We start from the raw sequence: 22,316 nt of genomic DNA, 5'->3' as shown, positions 1-22,316 counted from the left end.
CAACACATTTTCTGTTTTTCACCATTGTTTCAATCTAACAGGCCCTCTCACACATTACAGTAGTTTTTACAACTCCTCAATTCAGCATTATATATATATCTGTTTAATGTTCTATTAATGGCTTTATTGTCTGATTGTAACTGAGGCAATATTTACAGTTTAATTATAAGCATACATTCATACCTGTGATATCCATAAATCAAATACAGAGTAAGAAGTTTACAGATCATAACACAGAAAATTGAAAATGGAGATATTCCTTTTTTTTTTTTTTTTTTTTTTTTTTTTTTTTTGGAAACTGTGTTTCTACAATAAAATGCCGAACACCTCCGAGGTATTAGTATGCCTATTAATTGTAGTCATGATGGAAATAATATTAATAGTGATGATGATAGTAAAAATAGACCTAATTAACCTGCTATCAAGGAATTTAATGCTGCTGACCTACATATCCCATCCTTAACAGCCAAGCCACGCCCCGTCTTGTTTGCTTGTGAATATCACCATAGTGCGGTCAGAAATTGCCAGCTCTCATGAATAAAGAGCTCTTGTCATTCAAATTGAAAACATAAATCATGGAAATAATAATGCCTATGTGTTAAGGAGGGGTGTCTCTGAATAAATCCAGATGCATCTTGCTAAAAAATACAATCGTTTTTAAAAGAGAAAGCTTGGAATAGGTAATGAGGCAGACTTTACATTATAGAGAATTCTGTTTGGATTTCCAGGATGCACTGCTTTGGATCAGACAGAAGCAATCTTAAATCAGCTGAGTTGACCATCTTGTGTAAATAGAAGATCTTTGAAGTAGTTTAAAACGTGTGTGTAGACGCCACAGCACATTCACGCACTGACGTGGGAGATTGATGCTTGTTGGTGCTCTTGTCCTTTTATAAAGAGAGAGGTAGTATTTTTGTGTTGCAGACGCCAACGACGACTAACCCCCCCCCCCCAAAAAAAAAAAAATTTTTGGCTGCATTTACGACCTTTGTAGTCGCAGTCTACCTCTGTAAAGTGCTTTGTGATGGTGGTCCACTGTGACAGGTGCTATATAAATTATTATTATATGCATTAGTGGAATCATAACTGTACAGCAGTTTATTTACAATAACTTCTTCGGTTCATCACTGAATAAAACTGTAATGCCGTGCTGCTGGTTTGTTTGTGGTCATAAGCCTGTTGCTGAGCAGAAGACGCATATTACGTAGTGCACAAAATTGATGATTGGTCAGTTGCAGTGTCTTTGCCTTCTGAAAGCCGTTTTCTTTGTGTAGAGAGAATAGTGAATAATTTACATAATTTAAAATTTGTTGTTAAAACCCACGTTTATCAGTTTAAAAAAATAGGAAACAAATCTTCTAAATAGGTCTTCGGGATGTTTTTTTTGGTTATTGTTTAAAACCGCAAACTTAAAGCCCTAATCATAAATAAACCTGCAAATAAGCTTCCCTCACTGTCACCAAGTGTTTTATGTGTAATGTATTAACTTCTGGATGAAATAAATAAAATGTTTGTTTTAGCACTGTTTCCAGCCAGTCTGTTTCCATACATTGGCCTACATCCTTCATGCAACATACTGCAGTAACCATGGTGTACAAAACGCACTTGACAAATGCCCTGTTTATGACATGATCATTTAGCTTCTGAGTTTTACTTAATCAGCCCTCTTTTAGGAAGGTTACCACTCTCATGCTTTAACCTTTTGACACCACTCCCTGTCATTTCTCCAATCTAAACTCTAGTTCACTGTACACAACCTTTTATTCACCTAGGTAGTGGCCTTGATTTCAATTTTGGCAGGTTGAGAGGTTTGGAGACTAGTTTCCTTTATTCACATGCTGGTAGGTGGAGGTGTGTGACACTGATGCACATCAGCACTTTCACTGCCACCCTCACAAAAGGGAGCTTTCACTGGCTCTAACAAGGTTATGCGTCTCTCTCTGTCCCTGCAGCCCAGCATTCTGGTCTGCTCCGATTCCGTGTGTTTGGAAGTCTTGAAGCCGTGTCCACCATGTCGCACAGCCCTGAGGTGAAGGAGGACCCTGTGGAGTGTCCGCTCTGTATGGAGCCCCTAGAGATCGACGACATCAACTTCTTCCCCTGCACCTGCGGCTACCAGATCTGCCGTTTCTGCTGGCACCGCATCCGCACAGACGAGAACGGGCTCTGCCCAGCCTGTAGAAAGGTATGTAAGCTCACAAGATAGCCCCCAACAAATTATATTTAATTATTTAATTAATTAATTAATTTTAGGCCACCCTTGGATATATTGAATGTTAAAATCTTTAAAAAAAAAAAAAAAAAAAAAAAAAAAAAAAAAAAAAGGATTTTTTTTTTTTAGTGTTTAAGTAAAGTTCAGGCAATCAAAGTCATTTAAGTTCAAACTTAATGTCCATTTCCATCTTTGGAAACACTAGTGTTTAAATATACAATATACTTTTAAGTGGTTAACAATGGTGTGATATAAACTGATTCTTGTTTATAAACTTGGGTAAAGAAAAACCTAAACCTAAAACTTTATTAGTTTGGTGTATAAAGTTAATGTTTTTCAGTTTTGTTTATGAATATCCAAAGGCAATTTTTTTTTCTTGTCCTCCAGAAACTACACAATTGATAGAAATGAGAAATACGATCACAACATGCTTAGCCTTACACTGATTAACCACCTTGCCAGAATTTGTGCGACAGTTTTTAAATTAGCGCTAGCAAGAGTAGTTGTCAAATAGTTATGGCTAAATACATGTGAAGTTGCTGGTGCTGCTTCAGATTAAGGAAGAGAGTCAATCAGGGTCCGTTTCTGTCTGCGATACGATACAGGTCAGGTATGTTACTCCACAATGCCTGCTGTTTTCCAACCCTGGCCCAATGTGCAATAGAAATGTCTCGTATAGTGATCAACTTCTTATTTTTTTTTCATGATGCAATCCTAGTTTTTGTTAAGTGGAATGTAATAAAAGAGAAATATCAAGGTGAGTAAATGTTGTTTTTTAATTGTACTGTACAACGCCTCCTTTTCCACATTTATTTTAAGTGTTTATTCAACTTAGTGATGTTTACCTGAAATACAAGATAGGCCTGCCTTTCTTTTGGCCTATTTTTCAACTTTGATACAGTGCTACATGTAGTGGCATTGGTAACATTTTGCAAATGAATGAATATTTGAATACTTGTCTAAATCTTGAACATAATAAAAAAACATGTTCATCCTAGCAATATATATTTTTTTATTATGACCTTATGTGCAGGTTAATTTGGGATTTTACAAAAGTTCATTTTGTAAATAAAAAAACAACGATTTATTTATTTATTTCCCAATTTGTATGAGTTAATATGGAGGGGAGAGGTTTTGGAATGGACAGAGAAAGAGGCCATAATTTTTAAAGCAGTAAAAGCTGGTATATTTCACAGGTACCAAAACATTTAGGCTATGATATTTTGCATTCAGTGTTTTTTCAGTTACGAAACTTGCATTCAGTGTTTTTTCAGTTAACAAAAACTAAAATGAAAAAATAAACATTTCCTTGAAAAGCAAATATTAATTTGTATTAATAATTTTTGAATATATATATATATATATATATATATATATATATATATATATATATATATATATATATATATATATATATATATATATATATATATATATAGTGGCACTATTATTGATCGAACATGTGACTAAACTCACAGCTCTGGGTCTTCCCCATAGTGATAACGGATCATGGTATGATTTTGCACTCAAGAACCCAGTTATGTGCAGTTAACCCTTTGCTGTCCAATTGTCTTTGAGTGCTGGATGTGGAAGCAGCTATCTTGTTTGTTTGTCTGTGGTGAAGGGACTATGCATATTGCTCAGATCCGCCTCTTTTTTTTTTTCCGGCTATTGAAAGCTCTTCTCGACTTTTTCCTGAGGAAAACGACTAGGGACCTGTGATTGATGCCGTTTTGATGTCGGACAGGGTCCAACGTTGGACCCGAAAGGAAAAATTGTAATGTTGGACCTGGACCGTTTTGAGTATTCAATTAAAAGCTAAAAAAAATAAATAGATAAGTGCAAAATAATTCAGGAAGATGGTACAGTATGTGACCAAGTTAGGCCAAGACTTGTGACTTGTGCACCTGCCTCTCAGGGATATGTGGAGCACGTTTTTATTGTTTGTGGAAATTAGACTAAGTCATGATCTACCCTTGAAACCAGGGTCTTTTTGATACTGAACCACAATCTTTTGAAGTTCACTTACAATAACTGTGGCATTGTTGCCCAAATCACATGGGTGGATGTGTTTGCACTGTCAAAAAAGATAGCTAGAATGTTAACTGATGAATACTTTTTTGCATGTACTATGCAGCAACTCGTCGTGAACCTAAAAAAAAGTCTTAAAATGAAACTGATTTTTTTTTCTAAAACTGAAATATATCTATGAATTTAGTAAACTAAAACTAAATCGAAACAAAATAATAATCTTACCAACTAAATAAAAACTCAATTGAAATGCTGAAACTGAGAAAACACTGTTTGCATTAAAACACATTTGTTCATGCCTAGATATATAAAAAAAAATGCTACTCTAAGGAGGGCTTTTGAGAAATCTATGAATTATCAATAAAAATTGTTGAACTGAAAATAAAGGGCCTAGAAATATTGTTTTTAGTAAAGTGAACTTGTACTGCACTTTTATTTAATACTGCAGTATATCTAACAAAAGAAAAAAAGACTTTGTATCTATTTCATACCCACCAAGTACATCTGGTCTGCAAAGTTAACAAGTTGCAGGTAGCAACTGCTCAGACTGTCTGAGTTTTATTTATCTCTGGATTAACAGAAGATCTCCAGTAGTTAGCCTGTATCTACTCTTTAGTAACCTACCCCCCCACCATCCCTGTTCCCTGCAGCCTTACCCTGAAGACCCCGCAGTGTACAAACCCCTTTCACAGGAGGAGCTGCAGAGGATAAAGAACGAGAAGAAACAGAAGCAGAATGAGCGCAAACAAAAGATCTCAGAGAACCGGAAGCACCTCGCCAGCGTGAGGGTGGTGCAGAGGAACCTGGTCTTCGTGGTGGGGCTGTCGCAACGGCTTGCCGACCCAGAGGTCAGGGGAACCACCTTCACTGGTTACTGCAGTTCAGCAATCCCATAAAATCTACTTGTTCCGCATCTAGTCTTATATAAAAAGGAGTAGGGCTTCCGTGTTTACAATAGAGAATGTACAATTCCTGTAAGTCTTACAAAAAACGCCATCTCTTTATAGATCTCACATGTGTATTACATTTTTAAATGGTATTTTTTCTAAGCTATTAATGAAAACAATTTGCTGATCATGTGCTGCAGATTGCTGCAAGGCTCGTGTCCCACACTTCAAGAGGTCACTTGAAGATTAAACGGTTATTTTTTATTGTTTGTTTATTTACTTTCTTTTAAATCTCATTTGCATTCCTCTTGCTGCAGGTTTTAAAACGGCCAGAATATTTTGGGAAGTTTGGGAAAATACACAAAGTAGTCATCAATAACAGCACGTCATATGCAGGTTCACAGGTAATGGGTCTAGCTTACTAAAAAGTGGCAGATTTTTTGTTGCAGGATTGTATTAGCATTTAAGCAACCACAAGTGGACAGCTGGGTTGGAATGGATGTTATGGTTCACCTTCTCGTGAAAAAGTGTCTCCGTAAATCAGTCATGCTTGAAATTATGCAGGTGTGCCAAGTTTCAAGTACAATTACAATAATATTGTAATGTTCCAATTAAGTACGAATTATACAATTGTAGCCAAAATTGTCTTAGTTCAGGAATCTGTTTCAAGCACTGTTTAAAGCACTGTAACCTTTACCATAGGCCTAGAGTGACAGAATAAAGTACAGTATCTTTGAGTAAAAGCTAACAAAAAAAAAAGTTTCACCTTTCAAAAATGGATTTACAACTCAGTGTTGTCTGTCTTTGATTTTAAAATGATTTTATTTAATTTCCAAACCTTTACACTTTAAGGATAAACACATTGGAACATACTTCAACACACTAACATCAGGGGTGTGCAATTTTTTGAAAAAAACTTCTTGTCCAAGGGTCAAACAGAACAATCTACTTGTCCTTCGTAAAAATCTACTTGTTCCTTCCCCATCGCACAAAACACACACAAAAAAGTAGAATATCTTGTAGGAGTTTGGTTTTATTTAACAGTGAACACAATCTATCAATTCATGATTAACATGGGTGGATATAGCCTTGTAGCTTGTCTGGTTCACTAAATTCTTCAAGATAAACAAAAGGCTCCCTGTGACCCCATCTCACCTCAACAAATGTATACCGAGCATCAAAAGAAACTTAGCACTATTATAACACATGTATTTTTGATGATATAAATGATTTTGGTTTCTTTTTAATCACTCGATCATTAATCCTTGACCATGACACATTGAGTGACTATCACTGAATCATACAGTGGCTCTCAGAAGTATTCACCCCCCTTGGACTTTTCCACGTTTTATTGTGTTACAACTGGAATCAAAATGGATTTAATTAGGAGTTTTTGCCACTGATCAATACAAAAAAAGTCCATGTTGTCAAAGTGAAAAATAAAATCTACAAATTGTTCTAAATTAATTACAAATACAAAACAGAAAATAATTGATTGCATAAGTATTCACCCCCTTGAGTACTATTTGGTAGAGGCACCTTTGGCAGCAATTACAGCCATGAGTCTATTTGGATAAGTCTCTGCTAGCTTTGCACATCTGTACACTGCAATTTTTTCCCTTTCTTCTTTCAAAATTGCTCAAGCTCCGTCAAGTTGGATGGGGACCATTGGTGAACAGCAATTTTCAACTCTTTCCTCATATTCTCAATTGGATTGAGGTCTGGGCTTTGACTGGGCCACTCCAGGACATTGACATGGACATTTTTAAGCCACTCCAGTTTGGCTTTGGCTGTATGTTTGGGGTCATTGTCCTGCTGGAAGATGAATCTTCTCCCAAGTCCCAGGTTTCTTGCAGACTTCAGCAGGTTTTCCTCCAGGATTTCTCTATACTTTGCTGCATCCATTTGGCCCTCTATTTTCACAAGCTTTCCAGGCCCTAACGCAGAGAAGCATCCCCATAGCATGATGCTGCCACCACCATGCTTCATGGTAGGGATGGTGTTCTCGGGATGATGTGTGGTGTTAGGCTTGTGCCAAACATAGCGCTTTGCATTGAAGCCAATAAGCTCTATTTTGATCTCATCAGACCATAGAATCTTCTTCCACTTGGTCTCAGAGTCTCCCACATGCCTTCTGGCAAACTGTAGCTGATATTTGATGCGAGTTTTTTTCAACAATGGCTTTCTTTTTGCCACTCTCCCATAAAGGCCAGTTTTGTGAAGCACCCGGGCTATTGTTGCCATATGCACAGTCTCTCCCAGCTCAGCCGTGGAAGACTGTAACACCTTTAGAGTTGCCAGGCCTCTTGGTGGCCTCCTTGACTAGTGCCCTTCTCGCCCAGATGCTCAGTTTTTAAGGACGGTCTGTTCTCTCCATTTCGTAATAAAAGTCTTTACTGTGCTCTGGGGAGATATTCAATGCCTTGGAAATATTTTTATTCTTATTCTGGATTTGCTTTGAATGTTCCTTCGTCTTCTTGATGTAGTTTTTGTTAGGAAGTGTACCAAACATCTGTGAGACCTCCCAGAGACAGGTGTATTTAACCTGAAATCATGAGAAACACCTTAATTGCACACAGGTGGACTCCATTCAACTAATTATGTGACTTCTAAAGACAATTGGTTGCACCAGAGCGTATTTAGGTGTGTCATAGCAAAGGAGGTGAATACTTATCCTATCAAATTTCTGTTTTATATTTGTAATTAATTTAGAACAATTTGTAGATTTTATTTTTCACTTTGACATTATGGATTTTTTTGTTCAGTGGCAAAAACTCCTAATTAAATCCATTTTGATTCCATGTTGTAACACAATGAAATGTAGAAAAGTCCAAGGGGGGTGAATACTTTTGAGAGCTACTGTATGCACTTAATCGCCTAATTAGTGAGAGAGTTGATTGGCCACTGGATATGGAGTGATTTCAACTGTTGAATTGCAATCTTGAATAAAAGCATAAAAGAAAATCACAGAAAAAAACAAAAAAACAATATACCACGTCTGTCAAGAGAGCAGCACCTTTGTGCAGTCGGCATGAGGCTGGAATAGGGCAGCATACGTTGGCTCGAGGTCTTGGGTGCTCACACCCAGCAATTTCAAACCTGGTGAGATGGTATAACCAGACACACTCTGTCAATGACAGGCAATGAACTGGGAGACCAAGAGTCACAACATCTGCCCAAGATTGACAGGTCATTTTGCAGCATCTTTGTGATGTAAGTTGTTAATCAGCACAATAAAAAGTCACTGCACCTGCTCTAAAACAGATTTTGTTATTTTTCGATCACATCTAGTGAATTGTATCCAAATATAAGTTTCTTTTGATGTTTATATATAAGCGATACATTTCTTTTGATGCTCAAATAAGTGATAAGTTTCATTTGATGATCAGTATATAACAAACTTTCAGGAAATGTTCCTTTCAGTGCAGTTAGGAACATTTGCTAGTACTTTTAAGTAACTTACTAAGAGTACAACTATGATAAGCAATACTTGAAGTTATTCAAATATAAAAATAGCTTCTGTCTTTTTTTTTTTTCCCCTCCCACTCCTGATGTACAGGTGTTTGTTTGTTGTATCACAGGTATGAAATCATTATTGCTATTACTGCTGCTTTGTGGAATTCTGATTTTTCTTGACGTTCTTTCAGTTTTGTAACTGCTGAACCCCAGATTTTTAAAGGACTTGTGTATAACCTGTAAAGTTTCTCAGCATTTTTACTGTTCTACCAAAATGCATGCAATATTTACAGTAGCCTCCATCAAATTCTGCAAAGATAAAATGTTTTTTCTTTTGTTTGTTTTTTTTTTTCCTTATCTAACATCTTGTCGCATGTTGGCTAACTAGAACACTGCTGCAGCAAGGTGATCCTAGTGTTTTTTTTTTTTTTTTTGGGAGGCCAACATTCTTTCCCTGGACTGATGTACCAACGATGTTGCTTTAGATTTGTTTTAATCCTCTCGTATAGAGGTACAAACTCGGAACATCTACTTAAATGTAAATGTATCCAATTTCATGAATGCAGTCTGTATTTAAAGCAAGAACAACATGCAACCACTTTGCACAGTCAAAAGTCTGTGACACGATGCGTCCCGCACAGAAAATAGTGAAGCTGCATAGCTAGCTGTCTGCGCCTAACTTATCGCAGTCATCTGCAATAGAAGTGCTGTATGAACTTGACTTTAATAGTTTTTCACGTTTCTGAAACAAACCACATGTTGTAATGGTAAGCTTCTGCTCTTCGATGCATTTGTTCTTGTCTACAGAAAACAGCTCTCACAAGTTGCTTGTATTTTAGCTGTCACTGATTTAAATGCTCGCTTACTCAGCTATCCTATTCACTGACCTACATAGCTACATGTAAATGTTGCGTGCATACACAACCAAGAAATTTACAGATACTCACAGATTTGTATGTTCAGTGCATGACGTACTGCATGTTTTAAAGGAAGTGTCTGTTAAAACGTTTTTTTTCATCCATTTCCAAGATGTCACTGACTTCAAATTCACATTTTCCATGACCTCTGTGACAATTGTATTTTTTTTTTAATATAGCCTGAAATATGTAAATATGATAAATGGCATACTAGGTTAGCAACACTAAAATCGAAAGAATAAAAATCTGTACATTTTTTTGCTACAGAAAGTTTGTCTTGAAATGCTTCTAAACAAAGTTTCTAATCCAGTAATACCTTTAGCGACTGGTGTTTCTTTAACTTTAGTCGATTGCTGCATTTAAATGTCTAGTATAGGTATTAAGAAAGCAGGATCACTATTTGGTAATTTACAAAAAAAAAGGAAATAATACCTTAAGTTTAAAGATTAGTCTGTGCCTTGCCAGAGGCTCTAAGGGTAGATCTGCTTATTCCCCACATCTAGCCAGTCAGAAGTGGTAGAGGTGGGATTTGTAGGTGCTAGACTTCTGCAATTCAGTTTTCAGAAATTTCTGTTGCTCTCTAGAAATATAGCCGGTGTGCTTTTCTAGCAACGGAACGAACATAGGAAAAATAAATAAATAAAAACTATTTGTCTGAGGGGCAAAGTATAATGGCAAAAGTTGTTGTCCTGGGCGCCAGGTGATAGGAATTGCACACCCCTGTAACCAATCAGAAACCCATATGAAATACAACATGGAATTGAAAAGGATTATGAAAAACTAATACTATGATCATGTATAAGTCATACACTGAGGCTATATTTGACTATACAAAACACTAAGAAATGATGTTGTATGTTAAGGAATGTTATATAGCTGGAACAGTCCAAACCAAATGACAGACCACCTCACATTATGCTACAGTAAAAATCTGCTTAATTAGAAGATCTAACATAAGGTCATTTTAAGTTCATATTCAAACCAACTGTTCACTGTACACTTGTTTTTTTGCCTATTTGCTGTTACTTTCATTGAAGGGATTTAGATGGTGAAACATATTACAATGCCATAGTAATTCTCAATAAACATTTAACTTTAAGGCCATTGCAAACCAGATTTATTCCAGTGCTGTCATTCTGACAGGCGTACAATCAGATAAAATTAAACTAATTTGAATTAGGAACTCAACACGTCACGATTTGTAAACCAATTAGAGATGTGCATGTTTGTTAAAGTAATATAAGTTGCACGATAAATATGTCTAAAGAAAGACCTGGCTAAAGAAAATACCTTGTGTGCAATGGCCTTTAGATAAGTCCCTTTAAATGTATTACGTTTTTTCAACATAAAAGTGTTAGAGCCCTGAAGAGCTGTAAATGTATTTGTATAGAAAAAGTGCATGTCTGATTAAATTCTGCCTCCGACTTTGATCCATAGGGTCCCAGTGCCAGTGCGTATGTTACCTATATTCGATCTGAAGATGCCCTCAGGGCTATACAATGTGTCAACAATGTAGTCGTAGATGGTAGAACACTTAAGGTGAGTAGTGCAGTTTTATGAACAGCCACAGTAACAAATATTTAGTGCATTTTGTAAAACTTAATAGAAAGCTTATATTTTTGGCTTTCGTTCAAAGCATTGTATGTTCTGTTACAATTATTAATCCTGCTATGCTGCTTTTGTGGCACAGACTTTTAAGTTGAAGTTTTTTTAGTGTAAAGTTTAAACAAAATGGAAGTTTTTTTGTAGTTTTAAATGCAGCTTGGAAAAAGCACAAATTCATCTTTTGAAGACAGTTGCCAGTAAGTTTCCTCTCGTAGGGGGTCGATACCTTGACACGTGAGACTTCAGTTGATTTTGGATGTTGGCTGTGTTTCGGGACCCGGTTTTTGTAAAACATTTTTTCCATACTTGAGTAAAACCTGTTGCTTTAGATAGCACAATAAGCAGTGGTACCTTAGACAAATGCTCCAGGTATTCCAGACTGGAAAGAACCCTCACAGGGGAAGGACAATGCCTTTTGTTTTTTAATGACTTGGTGCATGTGTCTTGTTGATCTTTGTGTTCTGTCCTGCAGGCTTCTTTAGGTACAACTAAATACTGCAGCTACTTTCTAAAAAGCATGCAGTGCCCTAAACCAGACTGCATGTATCTTCACGAGCTGGGCGATGAAGCAGCCAGTTTCACTAAAGAGGAGATGCAGGTAACGCATGGGTAGTGCTCTTCTTTTTATCTTGATACAATCTGTTTCCTAATAGGAATATTCTGTATAGCGCTTGAGTGGATGGTTATTTTATCAGGAAAGGAAAAAGGGGACGAGAGTGTCCTGAAACCTGAAAGTACCATATGGAATGTCCCTCACATGACCAACTAGTTTATTGTGCAAATTGCAACTTTGATCTGTATTCCGTCATATAAAAGATGCACCTCCCTGTTGTAAGTCAGTTTCAGTCACAATGGGCAAGACTTCAGATCTAAAAGACTTTGATAGGTGGCTTGCAGAGGCTCCTCTTTGGTCAGTGATTCCATGTGCAATGCTGCACAAATTGCTGATCTCACAAGGGAAGACTAGGGCTCATTATGAATTTAGTTTTCCAAAGGAATTAATCATTGGGTTATGGTTATATTTCCAATATGCATGATGACCCAACACTTTCATTAGAGTATTTTACTACTACTGCTATTTGTCAAGATATTACAATAACATTTTGCAAAAAAAGGTATAAATACATTGAAATAAACTTTGTAGCACTTTGAGACCCAGTGTTTCTAACCCTCCCCCTAAAGCATTCATGTCTGCCACTACAAAACAGTTTTTCTGGTAGTGTTCAGGGAATCAAGTCATAACAATGGCTTGATCCTCCTCCTCTGTGAACAAGATGAAGCCTTTTTGAAATCCAGAAATAATTACAAAAACATTACCAACAAAACCCATCACATAACCTTGATAAAGATCAAAATATTGCTCTTGTAATTACACTGATTTGACGAAGAATGTGGTTTGCTCTCATCTTAACGTAAATGTCTGCAGCTCATTGTTAAAAAGAAGCACTGAAGCACATTTCAAATTCAAGTAGTTGTTTTACGTTCTTTAAGCTTTATGCATTGAGTTTGTAACGGATACTGTTGGTCCTATATATGTTTGCTAGTTTGGAAATATGTTAATGATTGACAGAACGCACATTCCGTAAGCACTATGCTGGTGTAAGGCCTGTACTCTAACCAACAAAACCACCAGCAATTGATTTCACATGAAGGCCATCCATCCAAATGACCATCCCCAACTTTGCTTAGTTTCTGATAGTTGACGAGATCGAAGAACATGCTGGTTTACTGTCAACATGTTAACACAGCATGTTGGAGTCCCTGTACAATTTTAGACACTGGTTCAGCGGGGATTCTGCTCAACTTGCAGATTTTCCTGTACTGAGTGACTGATCTCTATATTTCTCTCTCTCTAGGCTGGAAAGCATCAGGAATACGAACAAAAGCTGCTACAAGAGCTCTATAAGATGAACCCCAATTTCTTACAACCTTCTGTAGGGGGAGGGGAGAAGTCTAAGGGCAAAACCAGTGCACTGCAGAGGTATTTATTTCCCAAGGCTGCAAAAACTGTGAAGCATGTATTTGTAACTGCAGTCAGTTCTAATCTGTAAAAAAAAAAAAAATCTGCTGCTTCTTTTAATTTAAAATATGTGATTGAAATATGATTCCAGCAACATGGTTGATTTATTTGCTGAATCTTACATCATACAAAATGCACCATCAGCGACAATGCCAAACCAGCTGAAGTGGAACGGGGGGGCTTTGCCTGTAAATTAAAGGAAAAAATGATAGATCTAGATATATAAAATCTCACACACAGACATTAAACTGCTACTTGGCATCCTTTGTTTTGTAGTTAATTCACTGGGGTACGTAAGGCCTACACAATGTATTTTTTACTCCTGGCATATTTTCTACTTTAATGTGTTACATATTATAACGTCTTGCAGTAAAATAAAGGCACACACACAGGGACCACACACCCCTGCCCCTGCTGCTGTGCTGTCTCTGCTTGCGTTCTGTGCAATATAATGGCTTTTATTACTTTTTGAAAACAGATTATATCCAAACACATATTTAAATTGTCAGCGATTTAAATCTGTGTATCTACCTGTTCTGTGTTTCTTCCACCAATATAAGGACTATATATTTATATATATATATATATATATATATATATATATATATATATATATATATATATATAAACCACTATTGTATGTGTTAAGTAAAAATATTGAACTGTGTAAACAATAATCCATTCCATATACTTAAATGAGATTTGGGGGGACGACACTGTGTTCAAATTAACTTTAAATCACATGCATTTATAATTATAATTAAGGAACCATTTGGTCAGGTAGGTTATGGAGTGCCACGATTCATCGATATGCAATTAATCATTCAGGTATTTGACCTGTTTTATTTTCTCTTTGAATTCTAGGAGTTTTGAGAAAACAACTCAAGTTACTTATTACTGAGTTGTGTGGTTTCTCACTATGAGTAGCCATTGATTTGGCAGGGTTGTTTCTGTATGTGATAATTAGAATTAAGAGTGGTGATTTATAGGTAATTTGTCACAAAAATAATTGTGTGCATGGAGATGCACACATAGTAACATATTCCTTTCTCCTCTCTCTCTGTCTGTCTGTCTGACAGGCCCAATAGTAATAACAAAGACGCCTGGCCATCATTACAGAGTTCTAGTAAAGCACCAAACGGTCTGCTGAACGAACACCGGAAAACGCCTCCTCTCCTCGATAATGGTTCTGATCAAGAACACATGACACCAGACGGGCCCGACTCAGAGTTGGGGCAGGTCGGCTCCCTTTCCCCCTTCACAACGCCTTGCGACCCTTCAAGGTACAAAAACCCAACCGCATGGACATTTTTTGACTACTGTTATGAAGTTGAAATACAGTTGTCATTTTGTGTTTCAGGGAAGGGGTACAAAAAAAAACTAAAGGAAGCGTTGATTTGAGAGGTATCGAGCAATCATATGCACAGTTATCACTATTTATGTAGTGCTTGCTGAATGTGGAGCTTTAGCAATTTAGAATTCAGTTACAATTTCAGAATGTTAACTTTACCATTTAATTTCATCAGTTTCATCCATACTTTTAATCTTTAACTTTAATTTTCACATTTAAAATATTTAAAGAGTTCACTTTAGTTTACTGCAGTTAGTGTATATGTTTACATTGCAGATTAATTATGTCCATCCTTTTAAAACATTACAATGTTGTTGTACTTTGTTAGAAGGTGCTTGAATGAAGTATGTACACTTACATGCATGTCTTCTGATGTTGGTTACATTTAAGTGCATATATTGAACTTGAAGTTTCTGTTTGGTAAATGAAGTTTAGAACAGCATTTTAACGACATGACCTAGAAATTGAGAGAACTAATGTTAATGAATTAAAATTTATTTAGATAAATATATATATATATATATATATATATATATATATATATATATATATATATATATATGTGTATATACAGTGCCTTGCAAAATAATTATTCAGACCCCTGACCAATTCTCTCATTACAATTACAAATGGTACATTGAAATTTTGTTCTGTTTGATATTTTATTTTTAAACACTGAAACTCAGAATCAATTATTGTAAGGTGTCATTGGTTTTATGTTGGGAAATATTTTTAAGAAAAATAAAAAACTGAAATATCTTGCTTGCTTAAGTATTCAACCCCTGTGCTGTGGAAGCTCCCAGTTTGCACCGATGAAAGAAATTGTCCTAACGAGGGCACAATTGCCTTACCATTGGCCTCAACCTGTGAACCATTAAAGTTGCTGTCACATTTTCTGGATAAAAACCCCACTGTTGAAGGATCATTGGTAAGGCTGTGAATCTGAAGGAAAATGAAGACCAAAGAGCATTCTACAGAAGTTACAGATAAAGTAATACAAATGCATAGAGTAGGGAAAGGGTACAAAATAATATCCAAGTGTTTGGATATCCCAGTGAGCACAGTTGGATCAATAATCAGGAAGTGGAAGCTGCATCACACCACCCAGACACTGCCAAGAAAAGGCCGTCCCTCAAAACTCAGCACTCAAACAAGAAGGAGACTTGTGAGAGAAGCCACAGAGAGGCCAACAATCACTTTGAAGAGCTACAGAGTTCAGTGGCTGGGAGTGGAGTAATGGTGCACCATCAACCATATCAAGAGCTCTGCATAACACTGGCCTGTATGGGAGGGTGGCAAGAAAGAAGCAGTTACTCAAAAAGTACCATCTGAAAGCACGTCTGGAGAGTGACCCAGCTGCGATGTGGGAAAAGGTTTTGTGGTCAGATGATAGAGCTTTTTGGCCAAAACGCTGTGTGGCGCAAACCTAACACTGCCCATGCCTCAAGATGCACCATCCCTACAGTGAAGTATGGTGGTGGCAGCATCATGCTGTGGGGATGCTTCTCATCAGCAGGGACTGGGCATCTTGTTACAATTGAAGGAAGAATGGATGGAGGAAAATACTGCAAGAGAATCTGCTTCAGTCCACTAAAAAACTGAAGCTTGAGAGGAAATTCACCTTTCAGCAGGACAATGATCCCAAGCACAAGGCCAAAGCAACATTGGAGTGGCTCAAGAACAAAAAGGTGAATGTCCTACAGTGGCCCAGTCAAAGTCCTGATCTCAGTCCCATTGAGAATCTGTGGCACTATTTGAAAATTGCGGTCCACAAGCGTTGTCCAACCAACCTGAACAACCTGGAGCAAATCTGTTAAGAAGAATGGGCCAAAATCACTCCAACACTGTGTGCAAAGCTGTTATTGCAGCGAAAGGTGGCTCTACCAAATATTAGTGTGGGGGTTAAATACTTATGCACGCAAGATATTTCAGTTTTTTATTTTTCTTAAAAATATTTCCCAACATAAAACCAATGTCACCTTACACTAATTGATTTTGAGTTTCAGTGTTTTAAAATAAAATATCGAACAGAATGAAATTTCAATATACCATTTGTAATTTGGGAATATGAGAGAATTGGTCAGGGGTCTGAATACTTTTGCAAGGCACTGTATATATATATATATATATATATATATATATATATATATATATATATATATATATATATATATATATATATATATATATATATATATATATATTATATCATATATATTATATATATATATATGCATAATATATATATATATACATATAATATATATATATATATAGATATATATGTGGTGTGTATGTATATATATATATATGTATGTATATATATATATTATAAAATATACAGTGTGTGTGTGTATATATATATATATATATATATATATATATGTTGTGTGTTATATAATATATATATACATATATATATATATATATATGATATTTTAATTATATATATACATCACACTGTGTGTGTATATATATATGTGTGTGTGTGTGTGCGTGCATGGGGATTGATTTTTCCTTCTTACTTACTAATACACAATTCCTATGTCTGCTCTTCCCTGGAGTGATGCACATACTGACAGCTTGGTAAATTTCACTTTGTTGTGGACACCTGGATACATCTGGCCCATTCTGTCTTAATGGAATGTGTTTTAATTTGATCCTGGTCACTGTTGATTGTGTGTCATGCATATGGAAGTTCAAAGTTAAGTTATGACAGGGCATTCTTGTAAATGAGATGCACTGTATATCACAAGGGTTTTTGTCTTAGCAATTGCATGTAATAAACATACTGTATACAGCAAGTTGTGACTGTCTAAAGACCTCTTCCATATATGAGTGGATTTTGTGTATATATTGAGTGTGTGTGTCTGTGTGCATCTGTCTTCCATCTTCAACCCACTTTTGGGATTTCTTATGCCTGCTGTAGTTCTACCTGATTGACATCATACAGCTGATGGTCACTTTCATAGGCACACTCTCAATGTACAGTAATATCCTCAAACACTGATTTCTGACTCCTCCACAGTTAAAATGAAAGAGACTAACTGGTACATGTTACAGAAAAATAAAATAAAAAAAAATGACAAAGTAGAATGTTGCTTGAAAGCTTACCTAGTCCCATTAAAGTTTTATACCTTAGCCCCAGAAGACTGCCACTCCACATATAAATGTATAATATTACTTTTTAGCTGTAATACCACAAACTTTTTTTTTTGTTCCACCAGCCCAATTGACAAACCTCCAGAATCCCTAATTTTAGGCAATGGTGAAAATTTACAACAGGTAAGCAAACAACAAAAATATAAATGTAATATTGAATGCTTTAAATGAGCTCTGTTATCATTTAGCACAATCCACCTTCAAGGATTGCTGTAGAATTTGTCAGGTGTAGTAAATCAGATTAATACTGTTTAGTTTGGTACTTGTTTGGATCAGCCCAGGGAAATTTGCATGCTTACAGGAATCAAATAATAGTTAGATATAGTCGCTAATTGGCCTTCTAATGCTTGTTTAGTAATATGCACGGTGTCATTTATTTTTCATTTAAAAAAAAAAATAAATAAATAAATTGATATGGCGGCTTTCACTGATTTACAAACAAATGATCAAAATTAGCAAAACAGTGGACCATTAAATTTCAGTGGGTCTATGTGTATTAAAAATCTACTTTGAATTTTCAGATCCCCAGCTATGACTCGCCATCACCACCTCCTGGTCTCTCAAAACCCAGTCTGTTGGTTCCCATCAGCGCATCCAATCACAGTGCACGGTCTCCATTTGAGGGGGCTGCGGCAGAGTCACAGTCCCTTTTCTCGGACAACAGTAACTTTCGACACCCCAACCCGATCCCCAGCGGTCTGGCCCCCTTCCCCAGCTCTCCACAGAACAACACAGACTGGCCCACGGCACCGGAACCACAGAGCCTCTTCACATCAGGTAGCACGCCCTTCTCTGAACTGCAGAACCATTCCGTGAAGATGTAACATTAGTTTCACATTGGTTATTAGTCATTGAACGCTATTAGACTAATAGCAAGCTTGTGATTTTGTTTCATGGCTATGGATCTGTCCTATAATTATTTTAAATATCAAATAGTCTTTGGCTTGGCAGTAGCATGATATTAATGATAAAATGTACTGTATCCAAGTTAAAACATATTTCTGTGTTCTGTTGCCAGAATTATCCCAGGTTTATTTACAAGATTTATTTAGGTAATGTCATGTGTTTTGTATGGCGCTTTTTGGCCTATCATAAGTATTGTCTAAAAAATTTTTGTTTTTAAATTGTGAAAATACAAAGCATGAATCAGTCCCTCATAGAGATATAGTGAAAGTGTACACACTTATGTATAGACTTATACATTTTAGGGAATTGCTTATCCAATTGTGCTTCAGTTATTTTTTATATTTTAAGTTATTGAGAGTATCAGAATCTGGTTTCTCATCTAACCCCTCTACTTCTGTCATCCCTGCTATAGAAACTATACCAGTGTCATCATCCACAGACTGGCAAGCAGCCTTTGGTTTTGGTTCCTCAAAACAGCAAGAGGACGACCTCGGATTTGACCCCTTTGACATCACCCGCAAGGCGCTGGCGGACCTTATCGAGAAAGAACTGTCTGTCCAGGACCAGTCGCCTCTCTCCCCAGGCTCCTTACACAATCCTCTGCACGGCCCCTCAGTCAATGGGCCGGGAGCTGGCTTCATGCATAACACCGCCGCACCTTCTAACGCCAACTTCCCGAACTCAGTGCTGCCTCAGCGGTTCCCTCAGTTCCAGCACAGGGCGATGTACAACTCATTCAGCTTCCCTGGCCAGCCCGCCCGCTACCCCTGGATGGGTGTCCCACGCAATAATGTCATGCACTTGAATCACACAGCAAACCCCACCTCAAATAGTCATTTCTTGGACTTGAGTTTACTGCCACAGCACAGTACAGGCTTAGGAGGGATCTCAATCACAGGTAGGAACCTTGACTGGGGTTAAATACATTCCTTTTTATTTTTATGGGTTGGACAACACCTGCAATATCTGTCATATTTGTCAATAGGCTACCCTACATGAATTTGTTATGCCAGTGGTATCCCTGACATATTAAAAATGAATGCTGCATCCACCTGTCTGTTTTCAAGTAGATTTTGGTCACAATGTGCAGACAAGCAATTTACTGTTGATTTCTTGATTCACAAAAGTGATGACCCTATGGTCCATTCAGGAGAGCAGAACACAACTGATTTTTACGTCTAGCTTCCTTAAATTAATTTGAAGGGTTAAGGACTGGTTGCATTCACCACCTAAAGCATATTAAACACATTGCAGACCTGCTGAATCGGAGGTAGCTTTGTCTGCCCTACTACACATAGTGAATTGGCAGACAGCTGTTTCTGTTTGCTTGTCCAACCTCCTATATGTGAACTCTTAACCCACTACAAGCATTATGATTTCAGGCAAAACGTTTATGGCTCCCTTTAGCTCATAATGACATTCCACTAGCACTTTAGTTCATCTTATCAGGCAGAACACAAATAGTACAATCTCGTAACTATGGCAGTTGACTACGGGGGGGAATTACCTATCATATAATTATTTGCATATATCTTGAGGTTTGTGTATCATTCGGAGTTATTTTTAAGTCACATATTGCAATGTACTCATACGTAACATAATAGCCTATGCAAGCTGCTGTTGGATAATTTAGGAGTCCACAGGAAAAAAAAAAAGGATACTTCATTTAGATTAATTAAAAGGACCTTCCATTTTTGACTAGTGTTGCTATTTATGGCTCCTGTTATTCAGCCTAGTTACTTTTCTTTTCACAGTGGGGAAGACTTTATAGCTTAGCCTTCCTAGGGTAGACAGGATACATTTATTTCAGATAACACTATTGTTTAAACACTCAAAGGCGGAAAGCACACGTCACAAGAACACGTTCTGTCAAGTTACTGCTGATTCATGTGTTTGTCATCTCTACATGCTTACTACTGATTGAATGGGAATTTGACAGTAAAATAACCCCAGGAACTCTCAATACTATAGATCAGGGGTTTTCAACCTTTTTTTGAAACTGAACGCCTTCTGTCTGGAGGTTTCAGCTCAAGTACCCCGCTCTACTGAATGGCACAACAGTTGCAATAAAATGTACAGTAATCTGATTAACACATTTTTTTTCCTCCCCGTTTATTTAATAAATCATTTATGTCACAGCAGTTTGGGTGAGGACAGAATAACAAACAGTTACAAGTATTTGGATGCAACAAATTAAGTATTTAGTAATCTTGTTGGAAATAGTTGTATCCGCTTTCTATTCCGCAAAGTTAGTATAAATACAAATTTATAAATACAATATTTATACAAACTAATTGTATGCCATTTAAAATGTTTACCTTAAGATAAAACTATAATAACTACTAAAAATGATAAATGGTTTTTATTAAAGGCAACATAAAAATGATCCAAAGGTATTCATTATAATTATATTTACTGGAGCATTTATATTGTACTTAAAAAAAATAAATAAATAAATAAATTGCGCTTCCCTTTAGGAGGCTTGGTGGTCCAGTGGTTAAAGAAAGGGGCTTGTAACCAGGAGGTTCACCCTCAAGTCTCTAAGTCACTTTGGATAAAGGCGTCTGCTAAATGACTAAATAGTATTAATAATAATTGGTGTTCAATTATACAAGTTGAAAACAGCAAAGTTCATGAGCAGCACAGAGCGCTGTCCATAGGCACAATCGCCGGACGCCTGCTTCACCCGCCCTAATGGAAATCCTGTCTGCTCAGTCAAAATCACGCATGCTTAAGTACGGACATGATCTATTCAGTGTTTTTTTTTTTTATATCTGCAGTTTGCTTTGAGCTGTAAACAAAAATTTTATATTTATGCACAGTGGTTTAGAGATACTATATAATACTGTTAATTCAAAAAAAAAAAAAAAAAAAAAAAAAAAAATCATTTAATTTGTATTTATGCATTTTTCAGTCATCCTCCGTACCCCCTATGACCCTTAGAAGTACCCCCAGGGGTATTGCTGTTACATAATGGTCCATTTTTATATTTGTAATGGCAGCTAGAAAAGGTAGAGGGCATAATATTTGAAAGGAGAGAGTCTTACACAGCCTGCTAGAGAAGACTACAGTGAAGTGCTCATTAAATAAGTTGGCAAGGACACAATGCTATGTATAGCTTTCAAATGTGTTCGTGCAGCAAATTCACTAACAAGTTGTTAGTTATAGTGGCAGCCCATGTTTTATTTATTTTCTGGTTCGTGAATTAAGATCACCTTGTGTAATTGTCAGTGTACTGGAATTGATAGTTGCATTTGAATTTAAGAAACAGCATTGGTTGCCTTTGCTGTCCTCATTCCTTTAAGTGTATAATTTGTAAATCTAGTCACTGAATGATTGATTAGATCTGCTGTTCTGGGGAATAGCAAAATCAGTTTTTCCCACTTCGCATCAACTTATTAATAATTAAACATAGCATTTGAACATAAATGTTGATAGTTAAACTAGTACATTAATAAATATTACCACAATTTCTTTTTTTCTTTTTGTAATAGTAAGTAAAGCACCTAAGGACACTTACATGTCAATATTTATAAACATCACTTGGCTCATTGCTGGCATTAAAATAAGCAGGAAAACTTAATTATATTACAACAGTTCAGAAAACAAATGTCCAGCACTGTTGAGAATCATATTTACACTATCGCTATAGTTTTGTCTTATTGCTGGCAATAAAACCTAGTAAACCGTATAGTAATGTGATGTGAGAGTAATCCTATTTACAGTACTCTACAAATTAAGTTTATCATTTTACTGGCATTAAAATAAC

The 22,316-nt window shown here is 36.4% G+C and overlaps 1 protein-coding gene across 2 annotated transcripts in view; it reads left to right on the top strand.

Annotated features, from left to right (window-relative positions):
* LOC121318504 (CCR4-NOT transcription complex subunit 4-like) overlaps positions 1–22,316 on the top strand; it is a 63,470-nt gene that overhangs the window by 16,379 nt on the left and 24,775 nt on the right. For both annotated transcript variants that reach the window (XM_041255241.1, XM_041255240.1), the window contains exons 2-11: positions 1,953–2,185; positions 4,894–5,091; positions 5,448–5,534; positions 10,941–11,042; positions 11,581–11,706; positions 12,965–13,089; positions 14,208–14,411; positions 17,707–17,764; positions 18,163–18,418; positions 18,960–19,445. In XM_041255241.1, coding sequence (XP_041111175.1) covers positions 2,012–2,185; positions 4,894–5,091; positions 5,448–5,534; positions 10,941–11,042; positions 11,581–11,706; positions 12,965–13,089; positions 14,208–14,411; positions 17,707–17,764; positions 18,163–18,418; positions 18,960–19,445 — 1,816 coding nt within the window. In that variant the 5' untranslated portion in view covers positions 1,953–2,011. The remainder of the gene's footprint in view (positions 1–1,952; positions 2,186–4,893; positions 5,092–5,447; positions 5,535–10,940; positions 11,043–11,580; positions 11,707–12,964; positions 13,090–14,207; positions 14,412–17,706; positions 17,765–18,162; positions 18,419–18,959; positions 19,446–22,316) is intronic.

The sequence above is a fragment of the Polyodon spathula genome, chromosome 7 (assembly GCF_017654505.1).
Source record: "Polyodon spathula isolate WHYD16114869_AA chromosome 7, ASM1765450v1, whole genome shotgun sequence".
NCBI lineage: Eukaryota > Metazoa > Chordata > Actinopteri > Acipenseriformes > Polyodontidae > Polyodon > Polyodon spathula.
This window is presented reverse-complemented; position numbering and strand designations above follow the sequence as displayed.